Below are 17,086 nucleotides of genomic sequence, written 5' to 3'. Positions count from 1 at the left end.
CCAAGGGCTGGAAGCAGAAGATCACCTGGGCCCTCACATTTGCTCCCTCATTCAATAAGATAATTTTTGATCTCTCACCTCACGGAAGCTCTTATCCCTCTCAATCTGATTTGACCAAACACAGGTACAAGCCTGCTTGGGGAAGAGAATTCCAAAGTTTCACTATCCTTTGGAAGAAGAAATTTCCATTTATCACTAATGAATAACTGATTCCTTGTCCTGAGACCACGTTGCATTAGCTTTTGATATCCCAGCCGAGGGAAACATCGTTCTTCTATCTACCCAATCAAGCCCTATAAAAATTTATTTTATGTTTCAATACCATTGCCTCTTGTTTTTTCTAAATGAGAGACTATGTCCAATCTGTTCGATCTGCCCTGTGAACCTGTATGTCTTATTGGATGATGTAAAATGCCAGGTAGAGTTTGCCGTTACGTAAAGTTTAAATTGTTATCGGCAGGAAGGGAGAAGCAAAGAAAAAGCATATCACAGTGGGGAATTAATACAACTTAATTGGCAGGTTGTGAGATCGTACGCCACAGACTTGTCAGGTCTCCTTTCTCCTTGAAGGTGTCGGTTAGTGCGGGAAGAGGATCGCAGTATAAACGACTACCCAAATCTGTACTATCCAGAGCTCTACATTCTGAAAGGAGGGTACAAGGCTTTCTTCTCTCAGTTCATGGTAAGTTGTGGCTCATTGTTTCCTGGGAAAATGGAGGGAGTAGTAGGAACTGTCTAGCGGGTTTCAACAGTTGTGAAGTCAACTGAAAGTAGAGGGTTGTGGAGCTGCCCTTTGCCACCTGGCTCGGATTACAATGACTGGCTTAACACTTGAGTTCTTGTGCATTGAATATAATTCAAATATATCTGCAGTTTCAAGTTCAAAAGTCTTGTGGGCTGTTTCAAACAGGGTGTGGTCATTCTAGCATTCTGATTTTTTTTCATCAACTGACATTCTACACCTCCATTCAGTTTGATTCCAATTATCCGCAAAAAATTAAATGAAGTGAATCAATTATAACCTGGATACAACTGATGACCATTCTTGCCATTATTGATTGGTGAATCAGTGTGCCCCAGTGCAGTGTGAAGGCGCATGGGCAGTCAGGAATTTCCTTCTCTTTCCATCTTCCCAAGCACAACTGTGAGGAAAACATGCCTCCATTTCCATTCTTGCTCCTCTTCCATCCCATAGCTGGAATAAATCCCAGGGAACTTAGTGTGTTAGAAACATAGAAAACCTACAGCACAATACAGCTGTGCCGAACGTGTACTTACTTTAGAAATTACCTTGGGTTACCCATAGGTAATGTTGATTAGATATAAAAATCCGGAGGCAGATGTACAGTCCTTCCATAGTAGAGTTAATTTGATGTCAACCACTGTTTTCTTAAAATCATTACTGGTGGTTCAGGTTAGGTGAGAGAGGAGCTTGTTTCAATGTTGTTTCATGTTAATCTTAAAATGAAAGTGAGATTACAGAGGGTGTTTCTATTGATACCTGAATACTGCAGTTTGTTTTAGAACAGTACAGTATAAAAGCAAGTCTTTCAGCCTGTGATGATTTTAAATGCCAGAAGTAATTGTACTTCTATGCTGACAAAACCACTCTTTTAAATTGTTAAATGCTCTTACCAGGATCAATTATTGGGAAATGACATGTTTTGCCACTTGATCATGAGGTATTTTATGTGGAGCTGTTAAAGATTTTAATGTTCATTTAAAGATTTAATATCTGATTAGAGCTTCCCAAGCAACGGGCCAGGGATTTAATGTGAAATTCTAATGATATCTGTGTGATCCATCTCCCCTATAGGCTTTTCAGGTGCTTTCAGAGTTAGAAAACCACTGGTTGCTTGATTTTTCTTCTTCTTCTGTTGCTGTACTGCAGAATTACTGTGACCCTCCCATGTACTGTCCCATGGATCACGTGGACTTCCAGGAGGAGATGTTAAAACTGCGAAAGAAGAGCAAATCCTGGGCTGGAGAGCGACAGAGACGGGACCTCATCTCAAGACTGAGGAAGGTGTGAAATGTTCATCCAGCTCATTTTCAGCACCTGTTGGAACTGGCCTATGGAACCTTCTACCACAGGGTTTTGATCCAAATGCACCACTGCCCATAATATAGCAGAGGATGTTTCCCCAACACCCAGTTCTTAAAATACTGTCACATCAAAGCATGAAGATTGATTGCAACCTGATGCAAGAATGGATTTGAAACATGGAAGTTTTAATTTTATAACTTTTTTAATCTTATTGCGGGAATTGCTTAATTTAATAACATCTTGCTCATCTGTTTTTATTTGAGAAATACTTTGCATCCTGAGAATCTACTTGCTCTCTCCGCCCATCCCAAGGCCATGTGATGATTTACTGTCGATCCTTGATACCGCAGTAGTATTTGGACGAGTGAATGGATTTACCTGGTGGCTGCAACATCCCATTGACTTAAAATGAAGTGGAATTATTAAAATCCTGGTCCCAGCGGCTGCAAGACATGTGCGTTTCTACTGAAGCAGAGTTGCTTTCAGAATCCAGAACAGTAACAAACCCCACCTTTTCAAGGTATAATATTAATTAAAGTAAAAATAGTAACACATCAACATTCTCTAATTTTGTTTTCTTCTGCTCCCTCTGAATGTCTGACTTGCTTGATGTGTATGAGCAACCCCTGTCATTTAATATGACTGTGTCCTTTTCCACTTTAAGTTTAAGCATGAGCTGTGTTGAGGATTGAATTGCAAATGGCATCATAGTCTTCCCTGGAAAGCCGTCCATTATTACCATAAAAAGTTCTGTGAAAGCTGGATACGGGCCAACCATTGGTCCATATCCAGCATACAGACAAGACTTCCCCTTCTAAACAACTTTTCCCTCCCGATAAATGGGCAAGATTCAGTTTAATTCCTCGTCCAAGCACTGCTCGGCCCAGGATCATCTCATCGGGGACAGAACAGGTTTGTAGCTTTTAAAGCAAGAGGAGCCGGTTAACTTGGAAATCCCATTCTCCCCCCACCCCCTTGATATCATTCGCTGAATTCGTTTTTGATGTTGTTCCTGACTCCATTCGACTGGCAGTTTCTTTCTACTTCTGTTGAAAATGTCCAGGAAAGCACTTTGTTATAATACAAGCTTCTTCCAAATATATTAAATAGCATGGTTTCTCCTTCCGAGAGGATGCAGAGCTGTTATGAAGTTTGTTAAAGTGTTGAAGATTATGGCAGTGGTACACACCTAAGACTGTTATTTTTGAGCAAAGTGTCAGAGAAGTAGTTGGGTGTGTAACCTCGTGGTGGGTGCTTTTAGTTTGGCTTGGCAAGGTGCTGAACGTTGGTATGCTGATGTTCCCCTGTCATGGTTGTCATTCCCAAGGAGACTGAACTGGATGCTTTGAAATTAAGATACAGTAAATGGCAGGAACTCCTGTGGTAGCAGAAAGCTGTCCAGGAGACTGGTCCTATTTTTTTTTAAGCTTCCTAGAGGGGAAAAGTAGGATTTAGTGTGGATCTGGGGAAGTTGGCCTGCAGTCACAATCATGTGACTCTTGGTAGATGTTCAAGTCAGAGAAGCTAATAAAAGCAGCATCAGGAAATAATTGTAACCAGGCAATTTAATGTAGTGGGTATGATGTCATCCACATTTCAATTGTTAATGATGCATGCCTCCACAAACAGAGGTCTGCAGAGAGCTCACTTGTAGTTCCAAAATGATTTTGCCTACAGATGAGAAGGTGTTGGATGTAGATTTGTTCTTCAAAACACAATGGAACACCAAACCAGCAGAAGAAAAACTGGATTTGAAATTTATTACATTGTGAGTACATGAATGTTGTTTATAAGCATGACTGGTTCAGCAATAAGATGTATGGTGCATTGCTCAGGGTGAGAGTTGAGCCCAGAATCAGCACTGCGGGCCCTTACCAGAAAAAAATAACATTAAACCTATTTACTCTGGGCTAGTTCCATAAACATACAAAATGTGTACATTCCTGGATTGAAGTATGCTGGTATTGTCTGTGAGGAGTAATCCAAACACTGGATTCTGCTTAACACACAAAGCACAGGGGGAGCTCTGCAGGTCAGGCAGCATCCATGGAAAGAAATGAAACACTGACGTGTCAGGCTGCAACCCTTCATCAGTACCAGTAGAGCTGAGCTTCTGAGTATGAATATTCCTGCTGTCCAATGCCCATAGTGATGGGCTGGCTTCCTTAACACTGAAACTTGTGTTGCGAAGGCACTCCCACTAGAAACTAACAATAGCTCATTCACCAGCTCTCATTTTGATCCACTCAGTTAGCAAAAGAAGTTTTTCTTTTCCCCGCAGTGATCTTTAATAAGTTTGTCGCAGTGAGATGGGATGTCAGAAGGATGTATTCTCTAGCATGTAGAATACTGTGTTGGTAAGCAGAAGTGTGTGTGTGTGTGTGGCCTCTGCACGACATACACAGACTCTTATTTGCAGCGTACTTTTGTTAGGATCACCTGAGTATTGATCCCAACACTAAATGGCTGGTTTAAAATCATTTGGGTTCTTTAGCATCTTCATCGTTTCTATGGGATAGGTGACCTGACAGAGGGTATGTGTGGTTTTCTGTACCCTTTTCAGAACAAAATGGCCTGTGTGCCTTTGGTTGTACCTGATGAATGACCGAAGAATGAGTAAAGGAGGCAGAGGAGATGTATCTTCTCGGGGTTATGGACAAGCCACATATGAATGAGTTCCCATTGTGGTATGAAATTAAGAAGTCTGATATTCCTATGAAGGGCAGAATTAGTTTCTCATCTGTGTCTCTCCTGGTGGTAATTGCTCATTCTTGATGCTGTTCATAACAGTACTTTGAAGGCTCACCATATTGAGTGTTTTGATTTTTGTTTGGTTTATGTTCTGACATGTGCAGTCAACTTGTGGATGTATGCAAAAATGGGATCTATATTGTACAAGGGGTGGCCTATGTATTGTACCCAATTGTGAGACTACGTTTATTTTATAAATGAGGTTGTTATTTAACTTTCATCAAGCCAAGCATTTTTTTTTAAGTCCTTCTGACTTCCACTGCCTTAAAGATCGGTAATTGTCTCCATTGAGCACGGGTCACTCAGTGGAGCTCTCAAACACAATACTGAGCCCAGTTGAACTACCAGATTCTTGACAGTAATTCAATTCAACGTCTGTGTCTAAACCCTCATAATCTTTGTAACTTGCTGGCTTGGGACTTTTAGCCGGACACATGTATTAAAAGCTGGTTGTTCAATGGTACGCCTGTTTTGTTTTATTGTGGTCTATAAACTGCAAATCACCCCAAGCGCACCATTTATCTTATCTGTACTGTCCATCCTGAGTTCACTTCATTGAAGGCTGAAAGTGAATGCCAGTTATTAATGGGCATGAAAAATAATGTTAAGTATGAAGGGAATGCCGGTTTTTACGGGGGTTGTGGGATGTGTGATTACCGGGAAAAGAAATTTCCAGGGATTTTCCAGTAGGGGCTCAGTTGTAGGGGAGTGAGAGGGCTGGGACGGAGGAGTGGGTGGTTAGCAAGGTTTCCAGTCAATGTTACTTAAGGCATAAAGTGTGCATTAGATCTGATAGGCCAGCAAGTGGTGACTGTTGCCGGTAATGCAGAGAGGAACTGAGTTCTGTAGTGGCTAGGAGTTGCTGTGGATTAGGGCACGGGCTTTAGGCATTTGAGAGGTAGATTAAAAGATTGGTGATAACAGTCTCGTAAGGATGGGCCAGATGCCTTCATTCTCTCCCATATGCAATTCTGGGATTCTACATTTTTCTCTCTTCCCCACCCCCCCCCCCCCCCCCCCCACCACCACCCTCCAACCTCACTTGCTCTGCTTCAGACCTCCAATTTTAACCAACAGCCAAACACACTACAAGGCCACTTAAAATACGAGGCTGAAGTGGGAACTCAAATCAGCAAGGTGTCCGTTGTAGGAAGTGGGGATCTCGGTATAAGGGGTAACAATATTTCATTGTTGATGGATTCGCCCCTTTCCCACAAGTAAGCCAAGAAGTAGATGAGATAGTGAGACTGGAGATGGCAGATCATTTCACTGCTCTGTCATCGATTATGTTGGGAGGAAGAACGGCATGGTGGTGTAGTGGTTAGCACAACGGTTTATAATACCAGCAACCAGAGTTCAGTTCCTGCTGCTGCCTGTACATTCCTCTGAGTCACAGACCTGCCAGTTGGTAGGTTAGTTGGGCACTGTGGTTAGGCTAGGATTAAATCAGGGTATTGTTGGACAATGGGCCTTGAAGGGCCGGAAGTGTGTACTCCACACTGGATTGATGGATAAACATCAATTCGGCATGAATAACTCTCTCACATAAGCACAGATACTATCGAAGAACACTACATAGGTGGGGTTGGTGAGAAATGTGCATTTAAGTTTCACTGATTACAGTGGAGTATTCAATCCACTGGTTCCCCTCTCAGAAATGTATTTAATAGAATAGACCAGGAAGCACTCTATCGCTGGTCCATGATCTTATGGCATGAGGTCTGAGATGCTGTTTGTGCATGAGATTCAAGATCTGTGGTCTGATTGAGGGTCAGGGGACATGCCATCTGTCCTACCTGCACTACTTTGCAGGCACCTTCTGTCTGAAGCTATCTCTTCCTGCCTTTGGCCCTGAAAATACACTGTCTGTGAACCAGATTAAATTGGCAGCTCTGTTTTCAATGAGTTATTACTTTCTAGTTCCTGGAGACCAGGTTGAATGTCTAACACCTATCTAGTGTCCTTCAAACCGAGAAGCAGATGGGCTGGGGTTAGTGCTCAGATTCTAAAACACAATTTTTGTTTTACTCACTCCACATCCAATCATAACTAATTCATTTTTGTTTGCCAAAATCCACCAAGGTCACCACCTTCCCCTCTGCCAGAGTCACAATAAGTTCTGGTTCCTTGCTTTATATTTGCACTTTTTGCACAATCTCCTCATTGGAAACTTGGCTCCAATATTTTCAACTAGCACCTTTGAATTCAACACCTTTATTACTACAAAAAATCTACATTAATCACTTGCATGTTAACCATTCTAATGGCACAGAATGGTAAATGTCACCTAAGATCTAATGTCTACACACTGGAAAAATTGGAGCTAGGATTCCAAGCTAGCTGAGATTCTGGGAATGAGGTCTTGCAATGAAGTTCTCCAGCACTAGGAATTGAGAAATTTTAATCACAAGTTGCTTTGTGCAAATTGTGTTGCCGTGATCTTTAGCATTGTTTTTAAAAAAAGGCACGAAATATGATACCTTTCCATAAAGTGGGTCAGTTAATCTCCAGCGTGAATTTCCAACACTAGTGGCTCTTTGCAAAGTTCATAAAGTTAATTCTGTAGGGTGTTCAATCACAAGTGGACATATTACTCTTCAGATGCTCTGTTCCCTCCTTTAAGAAATTTCTGACCAGAGTGCACCAATAGAATGGTGTCACCATTTGTCTGATTTTAAATTAGATTACTGATATGTATCGGTCTGGCTGCCTTTATTTAAAAAAAAATGTGAGACTCATTTTCAGCTGTGTTGATAAAACTATTCAAAATACCACTTGAACTACGTCAAGGAATATCTCTTTTAATAGACAAAAGATGAAGAAACATTTTGTATGATGTTGGCTCCAGGAAAACTGAAATCTTGTTTGGACACTTGTCCAAAGAATTCTGTTGGGAAGCTAAGACAATTTTCCTAGCACTGCTGGTTCCATCTCAGTGTTACATTGGCTGACCATTTTTTCCTGTCCTCTGTTAATCTATGAACAATGCTCTTTTCTGTTATTCCAGGCTGCAAAGGGGAAATCAACAGCTTGAAAGAATTGGCTGAGTAATGCAATTGTATAGTTGTGGAAGCTTTGTTAGGCTATAACCGAGTTACAGTGAGGGACTCAGAATTAGTAGAGTACTGCTTTGGAGAATAGCCCACCCATCCATCAAGGTGGCCATTGTTGCTTCCCGATATTAAAATAGAATGACCTGGTATTGATTGAAATGGGCACGTGACAGATGCCGCCACCTCGGTTCTGCACCAAGGCAGAGGTAGACGTCTCGTGTGTGATTGATGGCTGTTCTGTACTTGCACTGTGCCTTGAGGAATGGGATTTGTGAAACTAAATCTCATCGACATTGTAGAAAAGAAGAATGAATCTTGTTCTGGGAGAGCCATGAAAATTTCTCCAGCATACATTTTACTTTTTAATAACCAGCAACATTTTTTGCTGTAAGGCAGGGGTTTCAAACTCATTTTAGGTCACAGGCCGGATTGAGCAAAATGCAGCTTCATGCGGGCCAGATCAGTTGGACGCGTGCGAACGCAGCTTTCATTGCCTCCGTTTTTTCAGCCTGCTCTCATGTGTCTCAGTCTCTGCTATAACTACAAAGTGTTTCACTTTACAAATTCCGTTTCTTATGAAGAAGACTGCCGAATAAACACTAAAAACCCTGAAAACCTGGTACCTGAATAAACTCAGCATTAGCCATATCATACGCCATAGGCACTTCGATTACTGGGGCCAGCTTTAATAGTAATTAGATATTATCTCGCGGGCCAAAGATAATTCCACCGCGGGCCGGATTTGTCCCGCGGGCCTTGAGTTTGACATATATGAGCTAGAGAGTAGTGAATCTGTGGAATGTTCAGCCTCAGACTGAATCCTACATTTTACTTTTTAATAACCAGCAACATTTTTTGCTGTAAGGTGTCACTTTGCTGCTCTGCCCCAAAATATTGAATAGTTACATATATCCCAGAAAGCAGAGACAGTTTGAACCCAACTACCTGCTTTCTAATACCCACTTCCACTGGACTCTCCTATTGTTCATCACTGCAGCCCCATCCAGAGCAGTTCGTATTTATGTCTCCCCAAGTCTGTCATGTGTAACTCACAATAAAAGAAGTGACACCAAACCACAAAGAGATCCTTTGGGAGAGAAATTCAAATCTTATTTGAAAGGAGGTGCTGAGGAGCTTCTTAAAGGTTGAGATGATGTGCAGCAGAGAGACTGGTGTGCTGACTTGGAGGGCTGGAGAGGGCATGGCACCACAAGTGGAATTTCAGAATGTAGGATTTGGGAAGGTGAAGCATGAAGTGATTAAAATACAAGTTGATAATTAGAAGATGACAGATAACCATGGTTCAAGTTACCGTCAGAGAATGTAGACAGTATACAACCTGAAATTCTTACCCTTTGCAGACATCCACAAAACAGAAGGAAAAACCCTAAAGAATGAATGACAGAAAACATTCGATCCCCAAAGCCCCCCCCACCTCCACACACAAGGAGCAGCAAAACCATCAATTCCACCCTTCCCCCTACCCCCCAAGCTTCAGCAAAATCATCAACCCCTCCCCGCCACTGCCCACCAGGCAAGAACTAGTAAAGCCGCCAAAGAGACCATGATCTAGATTCTAGAATCTATCCATCCTCCCTCTCTCCCCTCTCCCGAGTTATAGTACTGGAGCAGATTATAGAAAGTGGGGAGGATTACGACCATGGGAGAATTTTAAAAGTGAGATGTTGTCAGTGCAACAAATAACTTGGGTCAGCAAGCAGAACGACGATGGCTGAACAGCCAGTGTGTGAAGTAAGACATTGGGAGTGGGAGGTGAGACCCCGGCCAGGAAAGGACTTTGAATAGAAGCCCACTCCTTCCAATCAATTTAACCTGTTCTCTCCTGCTATAAAAATGTAAGGTGTAGCTTCAACTTTCTCCATACTTTGATCAAGTTTTGTAGTCTTATAGCTTTGATCTTGATAATCCAATTCGATAATATATTAAAATTATATAAAAGCTAGATACATTCAAAGATTTAATTGTGCATTTGTTTTTGACCCCATAATGAGTTTTGCTTCTATTCATTTGATGACCAGTGGTAATCAGTATAAAGAAATGGCTATGGAAAAGGTTTGTTGATGGATTTTGCCAAGTAAACTTCAGACGTATTTTCTCTTTTTGTTTAAATCTCAATGATCTTCCTCCAGGTTTGGCTAACTGGGTGATACGTATCTCACGTTTACCCTGTTCTCTAATCTTTTTGTTTATCCTTCACTGGTCACCATTTTGCATCTGAAAAAGTCCTCTGTGGCATCAAAGTTCAAAGTAAATTTGTATGTTACGTATACTACCTTGAGATTCATTTCCTACAGACATATACAGGAAAAATAGAAATACAAAAAATAGAACTTCTGAAAAACTATACTTAAGCAACAATTGTGCAAAAGAAGACAAACTGCAAATAAAAAAAATACTGAGAACATAAGTAGTAAGAGTTGTTGAAAGTGAGTCATAGAATCAGTTCAGAGTTGAGGTGAGTGAAGTTCTCCACAATGGTTCAAGAGCCTGATGGCCACAGGATAATAACAGCTTCTGAACCTGGTGGTGTGGGACCTAAAGATTCAGTACTTCTTGCCTGATGGAGGTAGCAAGAAGAGGAGGGCATGGCCTGATGGCAGGGGTGTTTGATGATGAAAGCAGCTTTCTTCTGGCTGCACTCCATGTGAATGTACTCAGTGGTGGGGAGGGCTTAATCTGTGATGGACTAAGCAGTGTCTGTCATTTTCTGTAACCTTTTTCCATTCCTGGACATTGGTGTTTCCAACCAGGCTGTGACGCAACCTGTTAGGATACTCTCTGCTGTGCATGTTTAGAAGTTTGTCAAAGTTCCTGACATGCTGAACTTTTTAAGAAAGAGGAGGTGCTGTCATGCCTTGATTTTATCCAGCATTGTTCCTGTAGAATACTCGAATTGATTTTTTTTTTACCCTTGGCCCTCTCAACAGATATTCCTAAAGAAGGATCTTGGCCTGAAACGCCAGCTGTTTGTTCATTTCCATGGACGCTACCTGACTTGCTTGAGTTCCTCCAGCCATTTTTTTCACGTTGCCTTGGATTTACAGCATCTGCAGAATTCCTGTCTATGATCACTAAGGTTCTTCCATGGTTCATTTTAATTTAATGATGAATGTCCAAGCTGTGGTTCTCCAAACAGATTGAGGAAGGAATCTTCATTACAAAACTGCACTGCAGATAATCTTTACACAGTGGTTATGCATGTTTCAGTTACAGTGTAAAGCTGTAAGAGATATTGTGAAATTCCTCGACTTTCTTTTAAACAGTAAAATAAGATCCATTTTAACCTATATCTATCATAGGTTAATTGGTGCTTACAGCCAGTAGATGGCACCAAAGGTTAACTGCAAGAGGCAAGAGTACCAGGGTGTTGAAGCCGGGTTGTCCAGTTCCTCATGTTGCTCCCTGAATTCATTCAAGTGTATCCCCATTTTATTTGACATAAAACCAATTCTACACTAGAATGGTTCAAGTGCCTGTCACCGTCTTGTAGTTTAGTACAGAAAGGTTTGGTTTATGCCAAGTTGAGATCCTTACTGCAGTCTAGCAACTCTATGATCACTTTTATCACTTTGCACTAAAATGGAATTTTTTGTTCTAATAGTTTTTATTTCTTGTAAACATTGTGTATAATTTGTATATTTTTGTGAACGCTCTTGATATGATGCTATGTTTCTGTGATACTGCTGCAAGTAAGTTTTCACTATACCTGTGCATACACATATTTGTGCCTATGACAATAAACTCACCACAGAGGACCAGGTATTCTGCCCCTGGACGTTGGAAACCCTTCTCCATAAATTCATCTGTCCGGGCTAATGAAGGCACATATTCAATTTTATCTTGCTATGAGTTTCTTTTGAAAGTGGCTTCACGAGTAGATAGAGTCATAACGAGAGCTTTTGGCAGATTAGCTTTCATAAATCAAAGTATCGAGTACAGGAGTTGAAGTTGGATAAGACGTTCTCGAGGCCTAACTTGGAGTATAGTGTGCGGTTCAGAGCCCATTCTGTGCCTACAGGAAAGTAGTAAATAAGATTGAAAGAGAAGAGAGAAAATCGACAAAAATGTTGTCAAGACTTGACCTGAGTTGCAGGGAAAGGTTAAATAGGTTAGGACTTTTCTCCCTCAAGCAAAGGAGGGTGAGGGGGGAGGTATGATTTAAAAATTACAAAGTTATGAGGGGTATAGATGGGGTAAATGCAAGCAGGCATTTTCCACTGAGGTTGGGTGAGACTAGAAGTAGAGGTCATGGATTAAGGGTGAAAGGGGAGATGTTTAAGGGGAACATGAGAGGGAATTTCTTCACTCGGGGTGGTGAGAATGTGGAACAAGTTGCCAGCGGAACTGGTAGATGCGAGTTTGATTTCAACATCTAAGAGAGTTTTGATAGGTATGTGGGTAGGAGGATAGTATTGGGTAGGAAAAGAATGGAGAGCTATGGGTCTCGGCAGAATAATAGTTTGGCACAAACTAGATGGACCAAAGGGCCTGTTCCTGACCTGTAGTGTTCGATGACTGAGTTCCAAGTCTCACTGAACACTGAGTTCTAAGACCTACTGTTGAAAGTTTCCTGGCTGTTTGCATCATGGTCTTGTATGGCGATCTGAATACACAAGGAGTAGGGAACTCAGCTTAATCCATCATGGGCACATCCCTCCCCTTAATCGGTATCTTCCACCTCGAGAAGACAATAGCTATCTTCTAGGATCCCAAGCATCCAGACCAGACTGTTTTCTCACAGCCAGCATCAAGCAGAAGGTATAGAAATCTGAAGTCCCAGAGCACCATGTTCAAAAGCAGTAGCTTCCCTTCAACCAGTCAGTTCCACAACCAACCAGCACAACCCTACTCAATATAACAATGGCATTCGCATGGGCTCCAGCTATGCTGGCCGTTTTGTCAACTACATGGAACAGTCCATGTTCCAAGCCTGCACCGGTGGCATTCCCCAGCACTTTCTGCATAACACTGGTGCTGTTTCATGCACCCATACCGAGCTCGTCAATTTCATCAACTCTGCCTCCAATTTTCCCTGCCCTCAAATTTACTTCATCCATCTCTGCCACCTCTCTACCCCTTCTCCACCTCTCTGGCTCCATGTCTGGAGACAGACTGGCTGCTGATTTTTTTTTTATATAAACCTTCTGATTTTCACTAGCATCTTGACTATATTTCTTTCCACTCTATCACTTGTAAAATTCTACTCCCTATTTTCTGTTCCTCCATCTCTGCTGCATCTGTTCTCAGGATGTGACTTTCCATTCCAGAACATCTGAGAACATCCTTAAAGAATGGTGTTTCCCTTCCTCTACCACCGATGCTGCTCTCACCCGCGTATCCTCCATGTTCCAGGTATCCCCCCATATCCTACTTTCCAGCTGCCGTACAGGAATAGAATTCTCCTTGTTCTTACCCCATGAGCTTCCTCATCGAACACGTCGTTCTCTGCAACTCCTGCCATCTCAGTGCTCCTACCACTAAGCACAGCTTTCAGCCCTCCTCCTCCACTCTCCGCTTTCCACAGGGGTCGCTCTGTCTGTGACTCCCTTGGCCCTGTTCCCCCCCCCACTGTTCTCTTTCCTGGCACTTATCCCTGCAAGCAGGACAAAGGCTAATCCTGCCCCTTCACCACCATTCAACGGTCCTTCCAGGTGAGGCAACACTTCTCCCGTGAGTCTGTCGGGGTCAGCAACTGTATGCAGTGCCCCCGGTGTGGCCTCCTCTGTACGGGTGAGACCCGATGTACACTGAGGACCACTCGGTCCAGTAGCTCTGCTCCGTCCACCGCAACAGGCGGGGTTTCCCAGTGAGTACCCATCTTACTTCCATTCCTATTCCGACATGTCGATCCACGACCTGCGTGATGAGTCCACTCTCAAAACGCAGAGGCAACACCTCATATCCCGTCTGGGTATCCTCCAACCTGACATAGTGAACAGTGATTTTTCTAACTTCCAGTAATTTCTCTTTCCTCTCCCTTCTTCTCTCTTTTCTATTCCCCATTCCGACTCCTCTCTTACCCCTTCTCTTCTCCTCACCTGCCCATCATCTCCCTCTAACGCCCCCCTCCTTCCCTTTCTCCCATGATTCTTTATCCTCTCCTATCAGATTCCTCCTTCTTCAGCCCTTTAACTTTTCCACCTATCACCTCCCAGCTTCTCTCATCATTTTCCTTCCCCTACCCACCAACTTGCCCACCACTTGGCTTCAGCCTGCCAGCTTGTACTCCTTCCTCTTTCCCCCCCAGCTTCTTACTCTGGCTTCTTCCCCCTTCCTTTCCAGTTCTGATGAAGGGTCGCAGCCTGAACGTCTGTTGTTTATTCATTTCCAGGGACGCTGCCTGACCTGCTGAGTTCCTCCAGCGCTTTGTGTGTGTTGCCCTGCATTTCCAGCATCTGCAGAATCTCTCGTGTTTATAGCGACACTGTGATCACTCTGCACTACAAAGGAATTTTTTGCTCTACTTGTGTTTTCTTGTAAAAATTTTCAATGATTTTGGCTTCCATTGTGAATGTTGTTTCTCCGCTGATTGTCAGCGGATCTGACATGCAGGGGGTCAGTAACTTTAAATTCCTGGGTGTCACTATCTCGAAAGACCTGTCCTGGACCCATCATAAAAATACAATTGCAAAGAAAGCATGGCAGTGCCTCTACTTCCTCAGGAGTCTGCAGGGATTCGGCACGTCATCAAAAACCTTGGCAGACTTCTATAGGTGTGTGGTGGAAAGTGTGCGGACTGGCTGCATTCCAAACTGGGATGGGAACACCAACGCCTTTGAGCGGAAAATCCTACAAAAGGTAACGGATTTGGCCCAGTACATCATGGGAAAACCCTCCCAACCATTGAGCCATTCTACATGAAATATTGCCGTAGGGAAGCAGCGTCATCATTGAAGATCCTCGCCAGCCAGGCCACGCTCTTTTCTCGCTGCTGCCATCAGTTAGAAAGTAGAAGAGCCTCAGCACCCACACCACCAGCTTCAAGAGCAGCTACTACCCCCTCACCCATTAGGCTCTTGAACAAATGGGATAACCACACTCCTTTAAGGACTCTTTTATCTTAACATTTCACACTCCTTATTTATTGCTATTTACTTATATCTGCATTTGCACAGTTTGTCCATTGATCCTGTTTACCGGTACCGTTCTATAGATTTGCTAAGTACGTTTGCAGAAAAAGAATGTCAGGGTTGTTTGTGCTGACATGTATGTACTGTGATAACAAATTTTACTTTGACTTTGATGTGAGTATTATGCTGCTGGAAGTAGGTTTCTCAACACGCCTGTGCATACGTGTACTTGTGTAAAAGCTGAGTTTGTCGTTTAACTTGTTTTAATCTCTGAACTGATGGTCACAACATTTGTCCCAATTAATGACAAAAATCAAAGCGCTGAGCTAATAGACTGGGCAGGATCATAACAGGTAATAACACTCCATTCCGTCAAAAGCAGAACTTCCCGGTGGCTAAGCATTATAATTCCAATTCCCATTCCCGTTCCAACATCTTGGTCCACTGCCTTCTCTTGTGCCAAAATGAGGCCACCCTCAGGGTGGAAGAACATCACCTTAGATTCCATCTGAGTAGCCTCAAACCTGCTGGCATGAATATTGATGTCTTCTGGATAAAAAAATCTCCTCTTCTATTCCTCACTCTGGCCTTTTACCTCTTCTCACCTGCCTATCACTTCCCCTTGGGCTCCTCCTCCTCCTCCCCTTTCTTGTAATGGTCTTGCTGCTCTCCTATCAGATTCCTTCTTCTCCAGACCTTCAGCTTTCCCACCCACTTGGCTTCACCTATCACCTTCGAGCTAGCCTCCTTTCCCCTCCCACATTTTTATTCTGTCATCTTCCCCCTTCCTTTGCAATCCTGAAGAAGGGTCCAGGTTCGAAACATCGAATTTTTATCCATTTTCATAGATGCCACCTGACCTGCTGAGTTCCTTTGTCATTTTGTGTCTGCCAACCCTAAACCTGCATGCGGTGACAATCATCAACCTGAAGGTACGTTTAGTGGGGAGTATGGCCTGTATCAAAGAATGGAAGCAATGTAAAACTGGAGGTAAGACTGGGTTCACGCTATTAACCACGAACCACACAGTCCCCAAATTAAATAACAAAGAAATGGAGCCTATGCAAACAAGTAAGTACCATATGTACATTTCAACATATAAGAAGCTGACGTGAAAATGAAGAAAGAAGGAGAGGTCATCACTTGGAGCAGATGAAGCAGCTCTCAGTGAATACATCAGTCAACAGGCCATATTGGTTTGGCATTGGCAGGTCTCTGCTCTTCACTCCATTTACTATCCCTCATTCATGTTCAGTCTTATTAAGAACTCTCTGTTGCTGCTGGGCCATCCCCTGTTTTCAAAGCAGACATCTGAACAGTGGATCTCCTGGGGGAGAGGGCTTAGTAAAAAGTGAGACAAATTTCCATGAACTTTCAGTGTGGAGAAACGAGAGCTGCATTTCCCCAGTGTGCTACAGACAATGGGATTACTGGGTGAATCTTGACCCAGGGAAGGTTGGAATTTTTAGATGAATATTCTGTGTGTATAGGAAATGACAGTGTTAGGTGGATGTTGTCCTGCCGTAGTGCCAAGATTGGGGTGTTAGGTGGATGTTCTGTGTGTACAGGAAATGACAGTGTTAGGTGGATGTTGTCCTGCCGTAGTGCCAAGATTGGGGTTTTTAGATGGATGTTCCGTGTGTACAGGAAATGACAGTGTTAGGTGGATGTTGTCCTGCCGTAGTGCCAAGATTGGGGTTTTTAGATGGATGTTCTGTGTGTACAGGAAATGACAGTGTTAGGTGGATGTTGTCCTGCCGTAGTGCCAAGATTGGGGTGTTAGGTGGATGTTCTGTGTGTACAGGAAATGACAGTGTTAGGTGGATGTTGTCCTGCCGTAGTGCCAAGATTGGGGTTTTTAGATGGATGTTCTGTGTGTACAGGAAATGACAAGTGTTAGGTGGATGTTGTCCTGCCGTAGTGCCAAGATTGGGGTGTTAGGTGAATGTTGTCCTGCCGTAGTGCCAAGATTGGGGTGTTAGGTGGATGTTCTGTGTGTACAGGGAATGACAGTGTTAGGTGGATGTTGTCCTGCCGTAGTGCCAAGATTGGGGTTTTTAGATGGATGTTCTGTGTGTACAGGAAATGACAGTGTTAGGTGGATGTTGTCCTGCCGTAGTGCCAAGATTGGGGTGTTAGGTGGA

General features: G+C 42.9%; 1 protein-coding gene across 3 annotated transcripts in view; it reads left to right on the top strand.

Moving 5' to 3' along the window:
• LOC140739484 (M-phase inducer phosphatase 1-B-like) overlaps positions 1-5,018 on the top strand; it is a 45,762-nt gene extending 40,744 nt beyond the window's left edge. For all 3 annotated transcript variants that reach the window (XM_073067829.1, XM_073067827.1, XM_073067828.1), the window contains exons 16-17: positions 571-682; positions 1,892-5,018. In XM_073067829.1, coding sequence (XP_072923930.1) covers positions 571-682; positions 1,892-2,032 — 253 coding nt within the window. In that variant the 3' untranslated portion in view covers positions 2,033-5,018. The remainder of the gene's footprint in view (positions 1-570; positions 683-1,891) is intronic.
• The last annotated feature ends 12,068 nt before the right edge of the window (positions 5,019-17,086 follow it).

This window comes from Hemitrygon akajei, chromosome 15 (genome assembly GCF_048418815.1).
Source record: "Hemitrygon akajei chromosome 15, sHemAka1.3, whole genome shotgun sequence".
NCBI lineage: Eukaryota > Metazoa > Chordata > Chondrichthyes > Myliobatiformes > Dasyatidae > Hemitrygon > Hemitrygon akajei.
This window is presented reverse-complemented; position numbering and strand designations above follow the sequence as displayed.